Here is a 21,751-nt window from a genome sequence, read left to right as displayed (position 1 = left end):
TGGATTCCAGGTTCAAAGTAAATGTTTCATCAATTATCAATGTAATTAAGACAATAAGAGAAAGAAATGTAAATAAAATCACGACAGAAAAGATTATCCAAAATACAAGATAATCCAAACTATGTACCCTTTCAAAAATTCCGGACGGCTGAGAGGACTATTCTGAAATCACCAGCATATTACCTACACTGGTAATGGATGCGGAACCTAAAGGCTCCAGATCATTACTAGGGGATGAAACAAATTGCTCAGGATTGGTAAGTTCCAAAAAGAAGTCCCCAGGGAAACCAGGAGCAAAAATAATGCTCCACATACTAGATGTGCCTGGACCTTAGGACACAGGCTCATTCACCCAAAAGGCAATACGTTTATGTATATCAATTATAAATTTTTATAATAATTAAAAATAACTAATACTTACTGAGAGTTAATTTTGTACCAGGATTTGTTCTAAGTGCTTTGTACTTTTCTGAGTTTTTAGTGAATAAAAATTAAATTTGCTCTGCAATGTCATGATACCCTTTGATGTAATCAGACAGTGTCATCAGCACCAAAGACTGGGGACTTGCCACTCTTGGTTCTATAACCCTGGTCCTGGCTTCATCAAGAGGGAATGCGGTGACAGCTTGACAGCTGTCCTGTGAATTAAAACCAGACCAACAGAGGAATGTAGACATTCCCTTTAAAATCAATAATTTAGCATGAAGCAGCTCTCCGAATAGGTCAAGCCTTTTTGCCTTAGAAGCGGAAATGTGGTAGAGCTTACTTCAGAGACCAGCCTCTCGGTATCTCAAAAACATGATTTCTAAGAAGCTTTTACCACCATACAATTCTCCAACGTTAAGCTTCTTCTATGTTGCCAATAATTTCAAGGAACAAGAGGTGGGTATATAAAAAACAATGACATCTCACATCTTTTTTTTTTTTTTTTCATCTCACATCTTTTGAGGGTGCACATCAGAGATGCAGTAATAAGATATTTATAAGGTTTTGGGGGGTGATCTGAGCCCTAAACTGGACACACATAGATATTCATTTTTAGGTAAAAATGCAAAGGAAATAATTCCTTCGTAATGTCCTCTGTGATACTCCCACTAGCATTCTTTTTTTCTTTCATCTTCTTGTTAATGTCTGATATCTTCTTTAAATAGGATAGACTCTTTTCTGAACCAGTGGTGAATTCTAACATGCAAGTACCCGCAGAGGTAACAATGACTGACATCTACAGTAAGACGCATATTCTACATCAGAGAGGAGGCTCACCTCAGTAAGATTATGGTGGCACGACTTCTCAGGTAAGGCTTAGGGGAGGAAGCAGAACAAGGGTCTGGAAGACAAACATCTGACTGCCCCAATCACTGTCTAATAATCAGTCTTTCCTTGCATCGCTCTGGCTTCAGGAACTGCTTATGACAAGTGACTGCGCTCTGGAAACATTTAAGGTGACTGGTGCAGGGCCTCTGGTTAACTTGGAAGGAGAGACGGTGGGTGGTCTTTATCCTGCTTTGGAAATGTATTCTCTTTGTTCCGACAGAAGTGTAATATCTCAGTTACAGGCTCAGTCAAGTTCCCTACTCGTTGGTCATCTCGGAGTCACCCCATCAGCAATTCTGTGCCCCCCAAATCACAGCAGTGCTCTGTGGAGCAAGTCCCTGACTTACTGAATCATCAATCCTATTTCCTGCGAGCATGTCCCAGGTCCTGACCAAAGGATTCTCTGATCAAAAACACCCAGACACGGTAATTTCTATCCTCACAAAAGATAATATAATTTAAACAAGACTGTGGAAGGCTAAAGGACACACAGGTCCCAGTGTGCTAAAATTTTCTATTAAGCAGAGCCACCTAGTGGTAGAATGGAATATGGTTTTTTTTTTAATTCTCATTTAATTTCTCTCATATAACAATCCAATTCAGGCGGGGTTTTCTTTTGTTTTGTTTATGTTCATTTTACTCACTCTTGTTTACAGTTACCCCTTTGAGATTGTCACCTCCATCTGTTTTCCTTACCAAACATCTACTCATCCAAGGTCAACAAACCTACAGTTTGTCATAATCAGAAAGTTTTAGGACTAAAACAGAAGCCAACTCGACAGTGTCTCTTTAGAAGGGCAAAAAACTGTCACTACTAATTTATTTCTAAAGATAAAGAGTCACTAGGATATTTAATTTGTACCTTTCTATTTTCCATAACTCACACTTTCGTTTCTCCATACACCCATGAAAACTGTCACATAAAATTTATAGGCACAGGGACTCTCCTGGTGGTCCAGTGGTAAAGAATCCACCTTCCAATGCAGGGGACATGGGTTCCATCCCTGGTCAGGGAACTAAGATCCCACATGTCGCGGGGCAGCTAAGCCCGCACGCCACAACTACTGAGCTGGCGCCCTGAACTACAGAAGAGAAAACCCGCACACCACAACTAGAGAGAAGCCCGCGTACCACAACAAAGAGCCCGTGTGCCAGCAACTAAGACCCGACGCGGCCAAAAATAATAAAATAAATAAATGAATAATAAAGAAATCTTAAAAAAAAATTTATAGGCACAGAGAAGGTGAGCAAAAGTCCTCAACTGTGGTCTCCAATCTCCCCCTCCCAACCATATATAATCTGTGGTAGAAATTAGAAGTACCTTGGGTTGCTGTGGTTTGGTTCCTTTTCTTCCTCTAAAGTAGGTAAACACTCATAGTTGGCTAGGACAGAATAAAAGCAAGCTCATTGTTAGTCACTAAAATTCTGGTTTTTATCTACAAAACTCGTGCAGTTGAGTATCACATTTCTCTGATCTGTATGGTTAGTTGTGCAGAAATGGCCTCACCAGGGAGTTTCAGAGGTTAAAAGATTAATGACGGCAAGGCTCTTGAAATGGAAAAAGCACTAACACACAGATACAAGACTTCAACGTGCCTCTGGCCCCGTTGGAAAGGGCACAATTCATCACTGCTTGGTTATTCAGTCCCTGAGGAACACCACTGGGGCTCCAAAGGCTAGAATCTGCGTGGATCAGAGTAGACACAGGAATAAAACGGCTTCACCCAAGGTCCTGATGTGTCTGCAGAATGATTTCAGTCTGGAGGCACAACAGGAAAGAAGCAGGTAAAGTGGGGAACAGCCGACCTTGTTAAAGTCATCAGAATTCTCTCCTATTACACGACTGCTGTTTCCAAGGGGGAGAAAAATCCACTGGATCTATCACCTATGTGTCAAAGCCATTCTCTGCTTTAGCTGTCAAATGGAAATGGCTTCTTCCAGATTTCTGGTTTTAGTGAGTGTAACAGGATCATGATTTTATATTACAATTTTCTGAGTCACAAAAGCAAATACACCAAAATATTAAGAGAGGTTGGTTCTGGGTGGTGGAACACTTTTCTTCTTCTTTTTTTTTTTGCATTTTCCAAATTCTACTGTGTACGTATAATATTTTTATAAACTAAAAACAACAAAATGAAACTACTTTAAGGACTATCTCAATGACCCACCCCATCCTCAAATGCTTTACAGAACCATTCTTCCCTCAATATTGGACTATGAAAAACTGCTCAAAATTGTACAATTTAGTTAAATGGTTCTCATCTTCTGGAAAGCTCATCTTGATGAGCCTCTGGTACAAAAATTCTAACACCAAGCCTCTGGATTTGAGAACTCCATTGTAGATTGTTGAATCTGACAGCTCCCAGGGTATTTTCTTTAAGATAAATGTTAAAAATACAAGTGATAGGATAATATAAATAGTAGATTGTAGTAGTTTAGCATGAGCATTAAAATAATTTATTTTTTTAAAGGAATCAAAAATAGAAAACACAGCTGTCATGATTTTTACATCTAAATGTTGATTTAATGAAAAGTAAGGGACATATACTACAATTACTGCCAGATATCAATTGGAAAGTAAGTTATAATTGGATATTTATATTACTATCTCTATTAGTGCTGTCCAGTAGAACTTTCTACAGTGAAGGGAGTGTTCTAGATTTGCACTGTCTGATATAATAGCTGTTAGCCACAGGTGGCTACTGAGCCCTCAAAATGTGGCTGGAATGAGTAAGGGACAAAATTTTAAATTTCATTTAATTTTTTAAATTTTAAGTTAAATAGACATATATGGCTAGTGCCTACTAGACAGACAGATCTATGTAAACCATATTTGATAAAGTTTTATATTTATATACAGATTAAAATCACAGATCTCTAGATTCTATAATATATCAGATAATGTCAGATGGTAACTTTTTCCAGATAGTTTGGTTTCAAGAGATTTCCTTGCTCGAAAATAAGATCATTTTCAAGAAGAAAAAGACCATTTGAAAAACTTGTGCAAAAATACAAAAGAGGGCTTCCCTGGTGGCGCGGTGGTTGAGAGTCCGCCTGCCGATGCAGGGGACACAGGTTCGTGCCCTGGTCCGGGAAGATCCCACATGCCGCGGAGCGGCTGGGCCCGTGAGCCATGGCCGCTGAGCCTGCGCGTCCGGAGCCTGTGCTCCACAACGGGAGAGGCCACAACAGTGAGAGGCCCGCGTACCGCAAAAAAATACAAAAGAGTAGCAACCATTGATGCAATAATTAAACTGCATATTTAAGGATGGTCAGACACCCTGCTTACTTCGTGCATGTGTCAGATGTAATGTGGGTGGGCTCACAGGGTCCCTCCAGGACTCATGGCATAGTTACAAATTGGGGGCAGCCTTCTCTACCAGAGAGCACAAAAAAACCCACCTTAGGTTATTCCACACCACATACCATTTCTATTCATGCTGTTCATCCACTTATCAAGCTCTTCCATTTCTATTTCCATCACAGAGGGTGTGTCTTCCTCAAAAATAGGGCTGGAGAGAGAAAATAAAGAGCTTGTTGGAAAAAACAAAACCAACATGTGTGATGTGCTGAATTTCGTTTGAGGAGCGCCTAGGATGTTGACCGTTGGCTGTGAGGAAGACGAACTTGATTCAGTGTCTTACACTCCAGGGTAGGCTGGGGGTTTGCCCTATTCAAGAGGACCAAACTCTCTAATAGGAAAAAAGGCAAAAACGAAAATAAACCGTCATCCATTACTGATGATGGGCTGAAAGGCAGCCCAGGAGACTCTGCTCCTCCGGAAGGTACCAAGCCCGAGACTCCTCCGGGGAGTTGCCACATTTAGCATTTTAGCCTTGCTCAATTTCACTTCCCTTTCTTTGGGGGTTTTTGAGCAGTGCTCCAGGTCCAGAGGCCACGGTCAACAGGCTACTTTCATCACCTCGCCCTTCCATCCCCAGGCTTTCCTGCCTTGAAGAAATGGAGCCCTTGTGCTAAAAACTCCACCGTCCTCCCTAGCCGGGGCTCAGCGCGCAGTTCAGGGGAGGAGCCCAGGTTAATGTAGGTGGGGTTGGGGGAGGGGACCACCTGCTCTGACCGCTGTGCTGCGTAGGCGCCACCCTGCAGAGGAAGCCAGCCTAGTGTCCAAATAACCGGGTGTGTGTGTGAGACAGAGGTGGTGGTGACATCGCCCCAGGCCACTCCTCCGGGTGTCATCCTCTCTTCCTCTCTCTCCTCCACCCCCTCCCGTCACCTCCATTCCTCTCCTCGCCCCCTCTCCCCACCACGCACTGCTTCTCAACATACAAACCTCAGGCTTCTACCAGGGCTCCCCTCCCTTAATAACCAGCTAAAGTCTCTTCCCTGGAGAGAAAATTTTTAATCAGAATAAATGAACGGATGTCCTTGAAATACACCCAGCGTCAGCATACTCAACCAACAATGCATTTGGAATCAGTAGCAGTCAGAAAAAAAGTTCTTTTCTGAACAAAGGACCTTGCCCTCCTCTCAGATCTCCCCTGGGGTGAGGTGTGGGCACTCGGGCACATCTTCCTGGGGCTGGGGAAGCCAAAGGTCCCCGGAAGGGGTGTCAAACCCAAAACTCTTGAAAAGCCGGCTCTCCAATCTGTTCATCCCCCGACATCCTGGCCCATCCCGGCCCATCCCGGCCCATCCCGAGCTGGACTGGAGGCAGTGGGGAACTTACAGTTTCATGTTTTCACTTCCCAGGTCATCTAAAAGAGAGTAAATATAAAAGTCATGTTAACTTTCAGTGTGTGTAACAACTTTTTATTTCTAACAGCTGAAATCTCCTCTACAAAGACAGGAAATTACTTCAAATAGATAACGTTTTGAAAGGAGCAGTAGTTAACCTCTATGTCACACAAGGGCAGACTGCCATATTGAAATGAGGTCCCATCCACGTGAAATCTGTTCTTTTAGATCTGGTGGTCCTCTGAGAGCGCTCACTTCACAGCGGATGTCCATCCCTCTTGACTATTTTTATCCATAGGAAGAGGAAAACAGTGGTAAGATGGAGAAAGGAGGAGTTGAAAAGAGGGCTTGTTCCTGGGCCCCCAGATGTGCCAGTTCAAACCACTGCTGTCTCATCTCCTTGCAACACACAAACCCAAACGTGACACTGTCCCTTTGTCCTGGAGTAGGATGTGGGTTATCAATCACCGGCTCCCCCTGGAACTCTCCTCTCGCCCTGCTCTTTGTATGGGTGGATCTCTCACAACCTTCTGGTCTCAGTGAAACCAAGTCCCCCCTAAGACAGAAGGTCCCCTACCAAGTTTATGATTAATCTCTCTATCCAAATCTTCATTCCCCTTCTTGTTCCCTCTGACCTCAGTCCTGTGCTAACTGAACACTAACCAACCAGAGTCAGATGACTAAAACTGCTGTTATCGATAACATTGTTAATGTACTAAAATTGCTGTTGTAGATCTCATCATTAAAGCACAGACTCAGGTTGTTTCTCCAGGGCAAGTGGTGCTCACAGACCCCCAGCCGTGGACCAGAAACCAGAAACGTCCTGACTCCCAGAATCACGATTAAGAAATGTCACAGAGGGCTTCCCTGGTGGCACAGTGGTTGAGAGTCCGCCTGCCGATGCAGGGGACACGGGTTCGTGCCCCGGTCCGGGAAGATCCCACATGCCGCGGAGCAGCTGGGCCCGTGAGCCATGGCTGCTGAGCCTGCGCGTCCGGAGCCTGTGCTCCGCAACGGGAGAGGCCACAGCAGTGAGAGGCCCACGTACAGCCAAAAAAAAAAAAAAAAAAATGTCACAAGACAATGACTAATCTCAGCTTTGTTCTTCTTTAAAAACACCCCTAACTCAGTGATCAAGTTGGACTGGATCTGAGGCGTGTCTCCCACCCCCTTGCTTGGCACCCTGCAATAAATCCTTCCTTTGCTGCAAACTCTGGCTTCCTTTGCTCTTTCAGAGCCTGGCTTCCTGCACCCTGGGCACTCGAGCCCTTTTCCCAGTTACATCAGCTTATACTCTTTCCTCAGAGAGGCCTCCCCTACCTCCTCTGTCTGAAGTAAGGCCCATCTTTCCTACTGCTTCCCAGCTCAGATCCTCGTGTGCTCCTCCATAGTGTCTGCCACAATTTGTCATTGATCGGTTTCTCTGTTTAACTCTTTTTTGTCTGTCACTCCCACTAGACCATAGCTGCCAAAGGGTGGGGATCATGTCTGCCTTGTTCATGGTGGCATCCCCCAGCCCTACCCCATCCAGCTTGCCCGGTACCTGACAAACACCCCGTAAATATTTATTGAATAAATGAATAGGTCTTAATCTGGATTGTCCAGCCCTGGGGTTAAATTCGTGCCCAATGTTTTGGATTTAACATTCTCATAATAGTGAAACTTCCAACAAGCCTGCTTTTTGTTGCTGTTAGTTGAAGTGAGTCAGGTAACAGTTTGCAAAATGGCTTGAATGCTGACCAGACTCCAGATGAACACGGGCAAGAATTAGAGCCCAGGGCTCAGACTCTGTTTTGTTTGGCAGGGGAACCAATGCACCCAGAGAAACGAGGCAATGATGGCCAGCGAGTGGATAGCACAGCCCCACTGCACCTTCTATGATGTGAAAACCACTGAGAAGCAAACCACTTTGTAGAGGTCCACTGAATAGTCAAATGGTCTCGCTCCTTAGCCATCAGAGGCCGCCTTTGTCTGGCAGGCAGAGGTGCAGGTCCTCAGCGAGGGAACACAACCAGCAGGCACCTGGAACTGAGCTCCTGGCAGCCGGGAGCTGCTGTAATTTCCTGTGGGTTGGCAAGCTTTAATGGCACAGCTAACCCAGGAAAGTTGGGCACAGATGTCAGTTTCATGCCATCACTGCTTCCCTTCGAGGGGCTGTAGGTTGTGTCCTCCTGCCTCTCGGTAGGAATCTGAAGCTTCCTGCAGGTGCCTGACTCCTCAGACACTTCAACTGGGGAAAGCGGAGTATGTTCATCTCATTTTATATCCATGCATTTTTCATCTAAAATGTACAGGCTATTTCCTTAAGGGATTTTACTATAAATAAAGCCCCTATACAGCTGAACCTCCCTTACAGGTGACCCATAACAATGCCCCTGTTTTGTCCCTCCCGCCCTCCCCTCCCTCTTTCCCTGCTTAATAACCCCTTACAGCCCCACTGTCAGGGGGCGGGGGGGATTTATCTTTCTAATCTGGGTGCCCGCAGGCTTCACGGTGAGTCAAAGCTAGCCCTGCATGCGGATGATAGAAAAGTTTAAAAACCCACTACAAAAGTGCTCCAGGTGCACCAAACGTGAAGCTCCTGTAATCGGTATTCAAAGAGAGCAAAAAGCCTCCTGTGGCCTCGTCTCCCCTGCTCCACGGCCATTACCCCTGCCCCAATCGCCATGGCAACGGGAAAACATCTGGGAGAGCGCCCAGGAGCCGAGCATTAAACTGGGAGGGAGACCAATTACCCGTCCTCAGCGATCAGGCCCTGCCCGCTCCACTCCACCTGGCTTCTGTCTCTTTATTAATAGCCACCTACTCCTTCTGCACCGGGAGGCAGAGGCAGGTCTCACACAACCCACGACCCGCGTTTGATTCCATTTTCCCTCCCACAGCCCTGCCGCTTCCTGTCGGCCTCCACACTCCCTCCGCCTCCTTCAGTTCCCCCCTGACACCCACTTAGCCCCACGAAGCCCCCTGCTGGCTAGACTCCCGGGTGCACTTGACGGTAGGATTGCAGGGTAGAGGTGGGGACGGGGGACCCAGCAGGGCACCGGCTCTCTTCTCTGGTTTCTGTGCTGAACAGTGAGCGAGAGAGTCTTTCTTGAGCCCAGCCAGGTGTCCTGGAGTTAAAGCCTGTTTAAAGGGATGCTTTACTGCCAGCTGTTTCCCCTGCAGCTCTTTCCCAGAGATGCAGCACATCAGGACACCTAATAAATGTTAAATAATAACAACTGCAAATCTAATGCCTGCAAGTCTAGGGAAAAGGACAATAGCTCATTAAGTCACTACACAGCCTTCCCTTTCCTGGACAAGGAACGGACAGGCCCAAAGAAAAAAGGTAATTTCCAAACAGGTGAAGTGTTCTTTCTACAAATATTGGCCAAGTGCTCCCCAGTTGTCAAATTTAAAGACATTTCTTGGTGTGGAAGAATACAGCAGGCTCTATTCACCTGAGGACAGAAACAACGTGTCTATTCCTAACCTGAGACATCACCCATGCCCTCCCACAAAACATTCCTTTGGGAACTTTCCAAGCAAAATGCTGGTCTGACGCAGTATGACAGTTTTATTTTTCCTGGAAAAATAAATTAAAAATATATTTAAAAAAAAAAAATTAAAAAAAAAAATATATTTAAATCAAATTCCGTTAATTTAAATATATTCTCCTTTTATTGACTTGCATTATAATGTTAAATATGAATGGGGGGACTTCAGTGGGCAGTGGTTGTGAACCTTTTCTCTGTCAGTCTGTCTGAAGAGAGAGTCATCAGTTAACCATCTGAATCTATATTAAAGGAGTGGCAAGTAAAAGAAAATATTCCAATAAAGCGCTCCTTACCAAAAACTTTGGTGATAAGCAGTTGCTTTGAAATTCTAAGTTTTCCATTTGTGTTTTCTTAAAGTGAGGCATATTTAAAGTAAAAACGATATGCCAATTTGTATTAAGAATAATGTGCAAATTTACTTTTACCTCTGAGAATAAGTGTTCTCTAAAAAAAGTTCTCACATTCTTTCATCAACTCATTCCTGCAACACATTTATTGAGCAGCTAATATAGGTGTTGGGCTAGGCATTCTGTTAGATAAAAGGGATAATAATAATTAGCTGACACAATATGCTGGGTACTGTTTTTTCTAAGTGCTTTAAACAGATGAATCCACTTAATTCAAGCAACAACTCTATGAGGTACGTGCTGAGTTTGCCCATTTGACAGATGAGGAAACTGAAGCAGAGGTCATAGAGCTAGGAAAGGCAAAAGCCAACTAGGCAGAGTATTCCAAAGTCTGTCCTCGCCACACTATTCAACAAGATAAATAAGACAAGTTCTTAGTTCTCTCGGACCTTAAAGAGAACATAACCTCGTAAGAAAGAGAGACCAAAAAAAGGCAAGTCACCAACTTATGCCAGTGTAAATACCGTGCACAATAGGTGTGAACAGTCAAGAGGTGGTGGTTAATTTTGCCTGGGGTGTGATTACTCAGCTCTTCATAAAATCCTTAGAACTGGGCATTGAAGAAGGGGGTGGCAGTTTGCCAAGCAACCAAGAAGGAAATTCCAGACGGAAGACATAGCATCAATCAGGCAATGGAGGCATCAGGAAAGGGAACAGCAAATACTGCCTGGACCGTGTCTGAGGTCAGTTCTCACTTGTGAATGGCTTTTGAATTTGAGATTCTCCAAATAAAATTCAGTGAAAAGTCCCTTTCTGGATTTAGAGCCTCAGAGCGTGACCATTTGACTAGTCAACCCCGACCTCTCCCTGACCCCATGACTACATTAGGTGAGATCAGCTATAGGCTAGGGTTTGGGCAGGAAATTCTTACTTTCCCTACTTAAAAAAAAAACAAACGGGTCCAGGCAGCTCTGTTTGCTTTTTCTCTTTCTCTAGCTTACAAAGGAGCTCCCACATGATGACTGTTATTAGGTCACCCTGAAATTGCAAGCAGTGGAGAAACATATGTATATCTTCTACTTTCTTGGAATCTATTACCCTGCCGTGAAAGGTAATGCTCTTCTCTGCTTCTTTCCCAACTCGCATTTGCCCTACCTGCTGGCATAATGGAAAACGACCATTTACAGCTCCACGAGAGCTTAAAGCCTCTCCTGGTACAAGGATGGTGAGGGGGCCCGCAGGCCAAGGGCATGATCTCAAAGCCAGAGGTGCCCTGTTAGTGGATGTGAAGTACACAGAGTGAGTTTTGTATGCACATATAAATATGTGTCTTATCACCCTTGAGTGATTTTTGGAATCCCTAAAGGCTTCAACTTGAAAATCTAATTGGGGCTTCCCTGGTGGCGCAGTTGGTTGAGAGTCCACCTGCTGATGCAGGGAACACGGGTTCGTGCCCCGGTCCGGGAAGATCCCACATGCCGAGGAGCGACTGGGCCCGTGAGCCACGGCCGCTGAGCCTGCGCGTCCAGAGCCTGTGCTCCACAACGGGAGAGGGCACAACAGTGAGAGGCCCGCGTACCGCAAAAACAAACAAACAAACAAACAAATCTAATTGGAGTCACTTTTACCAGCACAAGCCAAAAGAAACCAAGTTTGCTTTGGACTCGGAACTATCCCGACACCTAGTATTTGATAGTCCTGGCATTGGAAGTGAATCCTCTCAGAGTGTATCTCTGACCCCGGGGATGTTCTATCAGATTAGTTTTCCATTGATGATAGTTATCTTTAGCCGATCAGGGATTTCATTCTAAAATTTAGCATAGCTTTAATAGGAATAAGAACCATGCTTCACCCAGGCCTTTTCAAGATTAAATGGGGATGGGGCATGGGGCAGAAAACAGTATCTGTGACAAAGCACAGATGGAAGAATCCTCTTCTTGTGGCGATGAGCCCAAGGACTCCAGCCTTCCCACCCTGTCTGCAATCTGACCCACAGCTTCACCAGCCTGTTTCCTCCAATGGTCGGGAAATGTTACGTTGACCTATTGGCCAAAATTACACAGGGCCCTCATCTAGATTAGACACAGAGATGGCAACTGTGTATTTTAATTTTCAATTTAGGCTGAAAGCATTCTCTCTTTTTTTTTTTTTTAAATAGGAAGGAATATGGCATTTATAAACTCTGGAGAACTTCATTGAAACAAGTCATTCATCACGTATTATTTTATGCAGTTGCTTCACTTAAAAACCTCTCGGTTTCTTTTCCCACACCATCCCAACTCCAGGCAGGTGTTAGGATAATACTTACTTGTCTGTAAAGCACTCTGAGATCCTCGGCTAGAAGGCTCTGTGTGGAAGCAAAAAGTATTGTGTTTTATCGTTTATTCATTAACATATGAAGCAGTTGTCTGGAAATGGGAACAGGCAAAATATTTACCTTGTTTATTCCTTTTTCTTTTACGGTATATTACAAAGAGTATCACGGAGAAAAGTAGGACGGCCAATAAAATCACTGGGATCAACCCCATTAATATAAACTGTAATTGGCCTGCATCTTCATTAATAAGGGTAGGACTCATACTGACAGTGAATATTTCTGTGGTCACCGCAGCAAATATGCTTGGAACTGTAGCCTCTCCATCACTGCTTCCCATGTCTGTGGGTATGTCTGCTGACAGTTCTGTTTCTTCCATTTCTGTGGGAACACACACAAAATTGAGATTGTCATGGAGACAAAGTTAGTATGGTATGTTTTCAATGATTTGAAATTTATCCTACATGCATCCAGTGATAAACCTGATCTGCTGGCTTTGGTCTTCCAGTTCAGTGTGACACAGAATACTATTGATCGAACATAAATGGAGCTCAACCTGGGAGTATATTGAACATGGATCAGAGCCCAGAGATAAACCTCCCACAAAGGCTGGCAGTTTAGACGCACTTAAGCCAAGGGCGTTGAGAAGCTTTGTTGTGTCAAGGGCGATATTCCAGGATATCCTATAGGGTATTTTAATAACATTTCTGAATAAATCTAAATCCCCTTTTACTGAGAGTTAAGCACTTGGCACGTAACACTTTTAGGTAAAAGGATTTGCACTACGTCCTAATTTTTTTTTTTTTTAATAAAATTTACCTACCAATGGAAAAGAATTCTTTGAAATCAGGGTGACTGATCGGATGTCAGTGTAGGCCTCAGTTCTGCAGAGAACTAAGTCGCCTCTGAAATGATCCTACAGAAATCCTCCTGGACTCTAAATAAAAATACAGTGTGTATCTCATTTGTACAGTGAAATTCTCAAGGGGAAGTTCCCTTAGAAACTAAGGAAACTACACCAATATTTAAATTTATTGAATAACATGCATCTTTAGAACTTTCCCTATTAATAAGCTATATGCATGTTTATTCTGTTGGGACCTCAGATTGTGTTCAGAAACATCCATGGTTCATCACAGGATAGGAAAAGACTAGTAGCTAGATGATTATTTGAAAAATCTTTCCTCACCCTGCTCTGTAGTGACCATGGTCAGGAGAGCCCAGGTTTTCTTCCCAGCGTGTTGCCTATCATTCAGGTGGGGTCCAATGAGAAAACCAGCATATGAGCTGAGGCTACAGACAACTTATCCAATGGGATAATTTATGTGAAAGTTCTTTCTGAGGTGAAAGTTACTCTGCAAAGGAAGATGTCCACTTCCTGAGGCCATGTTGAGGCACGCTAGGCCACCACCCAGAGGGTGACCGACTGGGCATGGCAGGGTCAATTCCGTCCTTAGCTCTCCACATGACTGCGTGACAATGATCTATAAAAGGATTCCTTTGATCGCAGTCTAACTTTTCAGTTATATAAACACTTCAATTTCTCCGAAGGCCAGGGGATCCACTTGGTAATCATATCTGTCAAAGCCACCCCCAAACCCTCAGAATCAATTACAAAATGCAGAGTCTAAGTAACTGGTGTTCTTCTCGTGTATATACTGAAAGCAGGATTAAAAAATATCTACCACTTATTGACCTCTGCCTTCAGGGTTAAGTGACTTTGCCCTATATTTATGTCTCTGAAATAAGGTAAGTCAATAACGTATTCACTCATTTGTTAAAAGCTTTGATATGTCACGTATCACTCTGGACCAGGAAAAGATATTTGTCCACCAGGACAATCTCCTCCTTAAAATCACCCTGCTTGCAGAACTACTGGGACCAAACAGCATTCTTCACTGGTAACCCAGGCCAGCAAAGACTGGAAACATTTGGGGGGGACGGGTGGGCAGTGGGAGCAGTGGCACACACACAAATGCAGTTGGTGACAATGGCCCTATTCCTTGAAGTCAGTGCTGATGGACCTTCCTCCAATAATCAGACCTCCTTTTTATTTCTTCTGTTTATTTACTTCTGCTACTGCTATAGCTGCTGCTATGATTTCAAGTTACCTTTTCAGATAACTTACTAAGAGCCAAGCCCTGTGCTCTGCCTTGTACCCAGATTATCTCATTTTGTCCCCACCATTTTTTCAGATAGAAACCGGGCAGGGAGCTTATACAACTAGCACACAACCACAAAGCTATCACAGGGCAGTGAAGATTTAAACTCAGGAGGGATGATTGCAGAACCTGAGCTTGGAACCTCACACAATATTTTCCTTCCCATCAGGCAGGAATAGAATGATTACGAATCATGAAGTGGTAACCAAGAGAGGGAAACTTGTGTTCTTGCCCCTCAGCCTACAGGAAGGTGGATTTCTGGCACAAAGGCAATGAGGGGCTCTCATTGGACTCTTGCTAAGCTCCTCAGCCCAGGCAGCTGTGAGCAGAGCTGCACAGAACAACAGGATCTTTCCAGCCTCTCCACGGAAGGCGAACAATTTCCCAGTAGAACACTCAGAGCTCTGAGTCACACTTGACCTGTTGCCCCAGAAGAGGAGAAAATGGGAAAGGAAATAAGCTAGCAAGAATAATGAGGGTGTTTGGACAATCAGGCATGAAAGAGAAATGGAGAGAAGCACACAGATGGTCCTGGGTTGTGCACATTTATTTCTCAGCACAAGGGACAATGCTGGTCACAGGTGGCTCTTAGTGGCATTTTGGAGTGAAAAGGACTGGAAATTTTCTCCACAATATCCCTCTTACACACACCCTAACATATGTTTTCCATGTTAACCATCATTTACTCTCTCTGATTCTCTAGTGACTACTTAAATAAATGAGAGTCAAGGGTTCTCTGTGTGTGTTTTATTTTTCTTTATTCTGCAAGCCTTCATCTCCAGACGCTCCTGTGACATCCTTCCTCACAACCCTCCCTCCCCAAACAAGACCATAATAGCTCCAAATAACAAATAACAGTCATCTATCAGATGCTGATAGTACATGCTAGGTACTAGGATAAACATGCACCATCTAACTATCTTCACGACAAGTTCATTGTTCACAGTACAAATAAGGAAACTGAGTCTCAAATGTCTCACTCTGTGGTACAACCCTGATATTTACACTGTCGGCTCTACTGATACACAGAGTTCTTTTTAAATTTTATTGAAGTACCGTTGATTTGCAATGTTGTTCATTTCTGCTGTACAGCAAAGTGACTCAGATATAGATAGATAGATAGATATAGATATATATATAGATATACACACACACACATATAATATATATATATATATATATATTCTTTTCATATTCTTTTCCATTATGGTTTATCACAGGATATTCAGTATAGTTCCTTGTGCTATACAGTGACCTGGGAAGAGCCTCTCTCGCCTCCAACCCTCCCTTTCCTTTTGTTGTTTACCCATCCTATATATAACAGTTTGCATCTGCTAATCCCAAGATCCCAATACTTCCCTCCCCCACTCTCCTCCCCCTTGGCAACCACAAGTCTGTTCTCTATGTCTGTGAGTCTGTTTCTGTTTTGTAGATAAGTCCATTTGTGCCGTATTTTAGATTCCACGTATAAGTGATATCATGTGATATTTGTCTTTTTCTGACTTATTTCGCTTAATATGATAATCTCTACGTCCATCTATGTTGCTGCAAATGGCATTTCATTCTTTTTTATGGCTGAGTAGTATTCCATTGTGTATATACGCCACATCATCTTTATCCATTCATCTGTTGATGGACATTGAGGTTGCTTCTATATCTTGGCTATTGTGAATCGTGCTGCTGTGAACATAGGCATGCATGTGATATGTAGGGTTTTGAAGGCTGCGTTCCCTTGAGCATAGGTGCCAGTGACGGTGAGGGTTCTAGTCACTTAGTGGTTATGGAAATTTGGGCTCAATGTTCTAATCTGTACAACTAAGGAATGAGACCCAAGGTCCCATCTATTTCCACATCTCTATGTTGATTCTAAAGCATTTATCTTGTTTTTAATTAGACTTTTTGAACAGGCACTACACACATGGCACTGAGCTCAGAGAGGACATTTCACTACACCCTTTCCCCAGCCACTCAGTTTTCCTCCCCAGAGGTAATCACAGTTTCTGCCAGAAAACTCTCTGCATGTACAAGTGTAAGTATCATTTCCTGTTTCCTTTTTTAACACAAATGGTAGCAGAATTTATATACTGTGCTGCCCCCTGCTTTTTTCACTTAAAATTAGATCCTGAAGACTATTCCTTGTCTGTATACAGAGAGCTGCCTTTCCCTCCATTATTTGTATATATCACAACCTATTCCTATCGATGGGGACTTAGGTTATTTCTTTTGTGCTTCCCATGATGCTGCCACAGTCGCCCCTGCACACCTGTCAGCTTGCACATCTGCAGTGTATCTCCAGACTAGGGAGAGGAGGTTGGGTGCAGCACCAAACTGCTCTTGGGGGGTTCTGCCCTCACAACTGCTCCAAGACAACTCCAGCCAGTCCCTGCGCAATGAGAATCGGCAGAAACTGAGTTGGAGAAGGGCTGGGTACGCAGAGGGTCTGTGATGGAAAAGTTGAAAATGTTGGGGATCAGCCCAAGGGCCTGTGCCAAGAGCATCAAATGTCATCAAAGGGGGAGCCGGAAAACCAGGGCGGGACCGGCCTCTCTAACCAGGAGTGAGTCGCCAGGGGGACAGGAGTCCCAGCTGTGAAAATGCTGTGTGTTCCACAAAGGCCCACGCTCATGCCTGGTGTTGGTAGTTTGCTATTTCCTCCGTCCTCTGCCCACTCTGTTTCCCCATCTCTAGACTGATCTGTTCTCTGTTGCCCAGGAGACTAATCTTTCCGGTATAACTTCTTCATTTTGTCTTCTTATCTAAATGTGGACATATTTCATGGAAAAAGGGGTGCAGCCAGGGGTTGGGGGGTGGTAAAACTGAAGAAGCTGCAGAAATAGAAAGAGGACCAAGCGTGAGAGTGGAGAGATGGGAGGCAGCCAGCGAAGTGCACAAGAGAAGAAGCAGAAGAAAGAAGGAGGACCGTTGTCGACAGCAGAAGGGCTGTGTGAAGGGCAGCGGGCGTGGCTTTGAACCCCGCCTGCACTGGTGTAGGGGCTTGAGGGCGGGTCTGCCGGGACCCCTCTTCCCTCCAGGGGCCTTAGTCACGCTCTCTCCAGTGACCCCAGTACAAACCTCCCGGGATTCTCCCTTTCACTCTCTCTCTCTCTGCTCAGATAATGGAGCATTAATAGCAGATAATGGGAGTGGTCGTGTGAGCGATGAAATTAAGCTGCAATACTTCCCTTTACTTTTAATCCTAAAATCCTAAAATGGCCAGATAATTAACTGCACAGTGTAGAGAGTCACTTAGAAACGACTATTGACAATATCCATGCAAACACAGCTGGGATGCGTATTTCACACATCTATCTGGTGGGGACCCTGGGAGGGATCCTCATAAGTGGGAAAAGAGGGAAAATGCTTGAGGTGAGCCTGGCAACCCAGCAACCGGGTGGGCACCTCGCCCCTTTGTCACCACTCCGAGCATCGTCCCCCAGTGGACGTGACTCTGTTTCTCGATGAAGCAAACTAGCTGACTTCTCCTTTTGAAAATGGAACAAATGTGCGACCAAGCTCTAGTTCTTAAAGTTAAAATAAAAGTCTTATATAGCAACTGCAAGACTGCCACACTGATATTACAATGTAAAATAAAACAATGAGGAGAGAATGTTATTAAACTCAGAATATCGGGAAGCATGTTAGACCTCAATCAGACGCCCCATTCTTTCACTTGTTATGTCGACTCCATACACAGATTGTTGAAACTATCTTATAATTCAGGTAGTGAAACGAAGAAAACACGGCAGGCGTCAGGTATTCAAATGCTGTCCTGCTCGGTGGAGAAACTGGATTTAATATGGATTTCAAGATGCTCAAGAAACCAAACCCAAGAAGCCTGCCCACTTTCCATTCCCCCGTACCTCTGTCTACAGCAAAGAGATTCATGTTAAAAGGAAGAGATCAAACCAAACCAAGAAGTCCTCCAGTGCTTTTCAGCCTTGGTCGTACATTAGAGTCACCTGGGGCCCTTTCCAGCCTCCCAATGCCCAGGGCACACACCCAAACCATTACATCCGAATACCTGGGGTGAACCCAGGCCTCAGTATCTTTTACAGAGTCCAGTGTGCAGCCAAGGCTGAGAACCAGGGCTCCAGACCCTGCCCGCTCCTGGCCCTCCCCTGTCTACCCCTCTTTCTCTCTGTTCCTTCTTGGTGAACTGGAGGAGAATCAGGCCAGGGATTTGGATCCCAGCTCCCAGCAGCTGCCCACTCTATCACAAGAACACAGTCGTTTAAAAATCAACACTGAAGGGGCTTCCCTGGTGGCGCAGTGGTTGAGAGTCCGCCTGCCGATGCAGGGGACACAGGTTCGTGCCCCGGTCTGGGAAGATCCCACATGCCGCGGAGCGGCTGGGCCCGTGAGCCATGGCCGCTGAGCCTGTGCGTCCAAGAGCCTGTGCTCCGCAATGGGAGAGGCCGCAACAGTGAGAGGCCCACGTACCGCAAAAAAAAAAAATCATCACTGAAGTCTTGAACCCCTGAGAGCCTCTGGCCGGGATATATTGAGAGAGAGCTGTGACAATCGTGCCTTATTATACGAATAAGTTTGAATAAGGGACTTATTAATAACAGAGATTGTGCTGGAAGTTAAAAACCACGTCTCCAGCAAAGGTCACTGCTGGCAGAGCGGCTTGGAGGTCTGAACCAGCAGTCCACCCACATTGGTGTGCTCCAGAATCATCGGGAGGGCTCGTCCCACACACATGGCTGGGCGCCACCCCCAGAGCTTCTGATTTAGCAGGTCTGGGATGAGGCCAAGAACTTTCACTTCTAACAAAATACTGATGCTGCTGGTCTGGGGGCCATACCTGGAGAACCATGGGTTTGAGTGGCCCAAACAATCTCACGGAGTTGTGTTTAATTATCAGTCATACCTATTGCTGTTCACGGCACTTACTGTGCACCAGCGTCATCTGGTATTTTAAGCTCCGCCCAGATCAGTTACTTGAGGACATCCGAGGTTGTGGCCCTGAGCAACGGAATGTTTTTAAAGCTCCCTAGATGAGTCCATTAAGTGTTTATGCTGGGTTGAAAATTACTGAGTTAAATCATAATTCAAATGACTTTAATTTGCTGTTATTCATGAAGATAGTCCTATTAGCTTTAAAGATGACTGGAGAATCCTACCCAGAAAGAAGCCTTTGGGAGCAAAATTAATAAGGTGTATTTTGGCATAGAAATTGGAAGGAAAGAGTAAAACTGTCACTATTTGAAGATCACATGATACTTTATTTAGAAAACCCTAAAGTCTCCACCCCCAGACTATTAGAACTAATAAATGAATTCAGCAAAGTTGCAGGATACAAGATTAATATACAGAAATCTGTTACATTTCTATACATTAATAATGAACTATCAGAAAGAGAAAGTTTTTAAAAATGCTGTTTAAAATTGCATCAGAAAGAAGAAAATACCTCAGAATAAACTTAACCAAGGAGGTGAAAGACCTATACTCTGAAAACTATAACACATTGATGAAGGAAATTGAAGATGATACCAAGAAATGGAAAGCTATCCCATGCTCTTGGATTGGAAGAATCAATACTGCCTAAAGCAATCTACAGGTTTAATGCAATCCCTCTCAAAATACCCATGACATTTTTCACAGAACTAGAACAACTAATCCTACAATTCATATGGAACCATAAAAGACCCAGAATTGCCAAAGCAATCCTGAAGAGAAAGAACAAAGCTGGAAGCATAACCCTCCCAGACTTCAGACTATACTACAAAGCCAGAATAATAGAAACATGGTATTGGAACAAAAACAGACACGTAGATCAGTGGAAGAGAATAGAGAGCCTAGAAATAAACCCAAGCACCTATGGTCAATTAATCTAAGAGGAGACAGGAATATACAATGGAGAAAAGACAGTCTCTTCAATAAATGGTGCTGGGAAAACTGGACAGCTACATGTAAAAGAATAAAATTAAAACATCCCCTCACATTATATACAAAAATAAAGTCAAAATGGTTTAAAGACCTAAATGTAAGACCTGAAACCATAAAAGTCCTAGGAGAGAACACAGGCAGAATACCGTTTGACATAAATTGTAGCAATATATTTTTAGATCTGTCTCCTAATACAAAAGAAATAAAAGCAAAAATAAACAAATGGGACCTAATTACAAAAAGCTTTTGCACAGCAAAGGAAACCATCTACAAAACGAAAACACAACCTACAGAATGGGAGAAAATATTTGAAAATGATATGGATGACAAGTGGTTAATATCCAAAATACATAAACAGCTCATACAACTCAATATCAAAAAACAAATAACCCAGTCCAAAAATGGGCAGAGGACCTGAACAGACATTTTTCCAAAGAAGACATAGACATGGCCAACAGGCACATGAAAAGATGCTCAGTATCACTATTAGAGAAATGCAAATCAAAATCACAATGAGATATCACCTCACACCTGTCAGATGGCCATCATCAAAAAGTCTACAAATAACAAATGTTGAAGAGGGTGTAGAGAAAAGGGAACCCTCCTACACTATTGGTGAGAATGTAAATTGCTACAGTCACTGTGGAAAACAGTCTGGAGGTTCCTCAAAAAACTAAAAATAGGGCTTCCCTGGTGGCGCAGTGGTTGAGAGTCCGCCTGCCGATGCAGGGTACACGGGTTCGTGCCCCGGTCCGGGAGGATCCCACATGCCGCAGAGTGGCTAGGCCCGTGAGCCATGGCTGCTGAGCCTGCGCGTCCGGAGCCTGTGCTCCGCAATGGGAGAGGCCGCAACAGTGAGAGGTCCGCGTACCACAAAAAAAAAAAAAAAAAAAATCTAAAAATAGAACTACCACATGATCCAGCAAGTCCACTCCTGGGTATGTATCCAGAAAAAATGAAAATCCTAATTCAAAAAGATACATGTACCCCAATCTTCACAGCAGCACTATTTACAATAGCCAAGATAGGGAAGCAGCCCAAGTGTCCATCAACAGATGAATGGATAAAGAAGGTGGGGTAAATATTGTGGGGGCCAAAAGGTTCATTCAGTTTTTTCCTCAAGATGGCTCCAGTAGCACTTGGTTGTCTTTAACTTCAATCCAAACAGTTTTGTTAGATTGTATAGTGACAGCTGTCATATCAGCATGCATTTTAAAAAAGACTTACCAAAATTGGTGAATTTTTGTGCAGCCATTTTAATATTGAAGATGGAAGAAAAAAAGCAACATTTTCAGCATATTATGCTTTATTATTTCAAGAAAGGGAAAAACGCAACTGAAACGCACAATAAGATTTGTGCGGTGTATGCAGAAAGTACTGTGACTGATCAAACGTGTCAAAAGTGGTTTGCAAAGTTTCATGCCAGAGATTTGTTGCTGGACGGTGCTCCACAGTTGGGTAGACCAGCTGAAGTTGATAGTGATCAAATCA

General features: G+C 43.9%; 1 protein-coding gene across 2 annotated transcripts in view; it reads right to left on the bottom strand.

Annotated features, from left to right (window-relative positions):
• Positions 1-21,751, bottom strand: part of TMEM154 (transmembrane protein 154) — a 47,103-nt gene that overhangs the window by 11,719 nt on the left and 13,633 nt on the right. The window contains exons 2-6 of one of the 2 annotated variants that reach the window (XM_032632714.1): positions 12,330-12,587; positions 12,201-12,239; positions 6,002-6,029; positions 4,741-4,826; positions 2,636-2,696 (exon numbers count right to left, since the gene is read on the bottom strand). In XM_032632714.1, the coding sequence (XP_032488605.1) occupies positions 2,636-2,696; positions 4,741-4,826; positions 6,002-6,029; positions 12,201-12,239; positions 12,330-12,587 (472 nt within the window). The remainder of the gene's footprint in view (positions 1-2,635; positions 2,697-4,740; positions 4,827-6,001; positions 6,030-12,200; positions 12,240-12,329; positions 12,588-21,751) is intronic. The other variant, XM_032632716.1, reaches the window with a different exon arrangement.

The sequence above is a fragment of the Phocoena sinus genome, chromosome 5, assembly GCF_008692025.1.
Source record: "Phocoena sinus isolate mPhoSin1 chromosome 5, mPhoSin1.pri, whole genome shotgun sequence".
In the NCBI taxonomy this organism is placed as follows: Eukaryota; Metazoa; Chordata; class Mammalia; order Artiodactyla; family Phocoenidae; genus Phocoena; species Phocoena sinus.
Note: the sequence above shows the minus strand (reverse complement) of the source record. Positions and strands in the feature narration are given on the sequence as shown.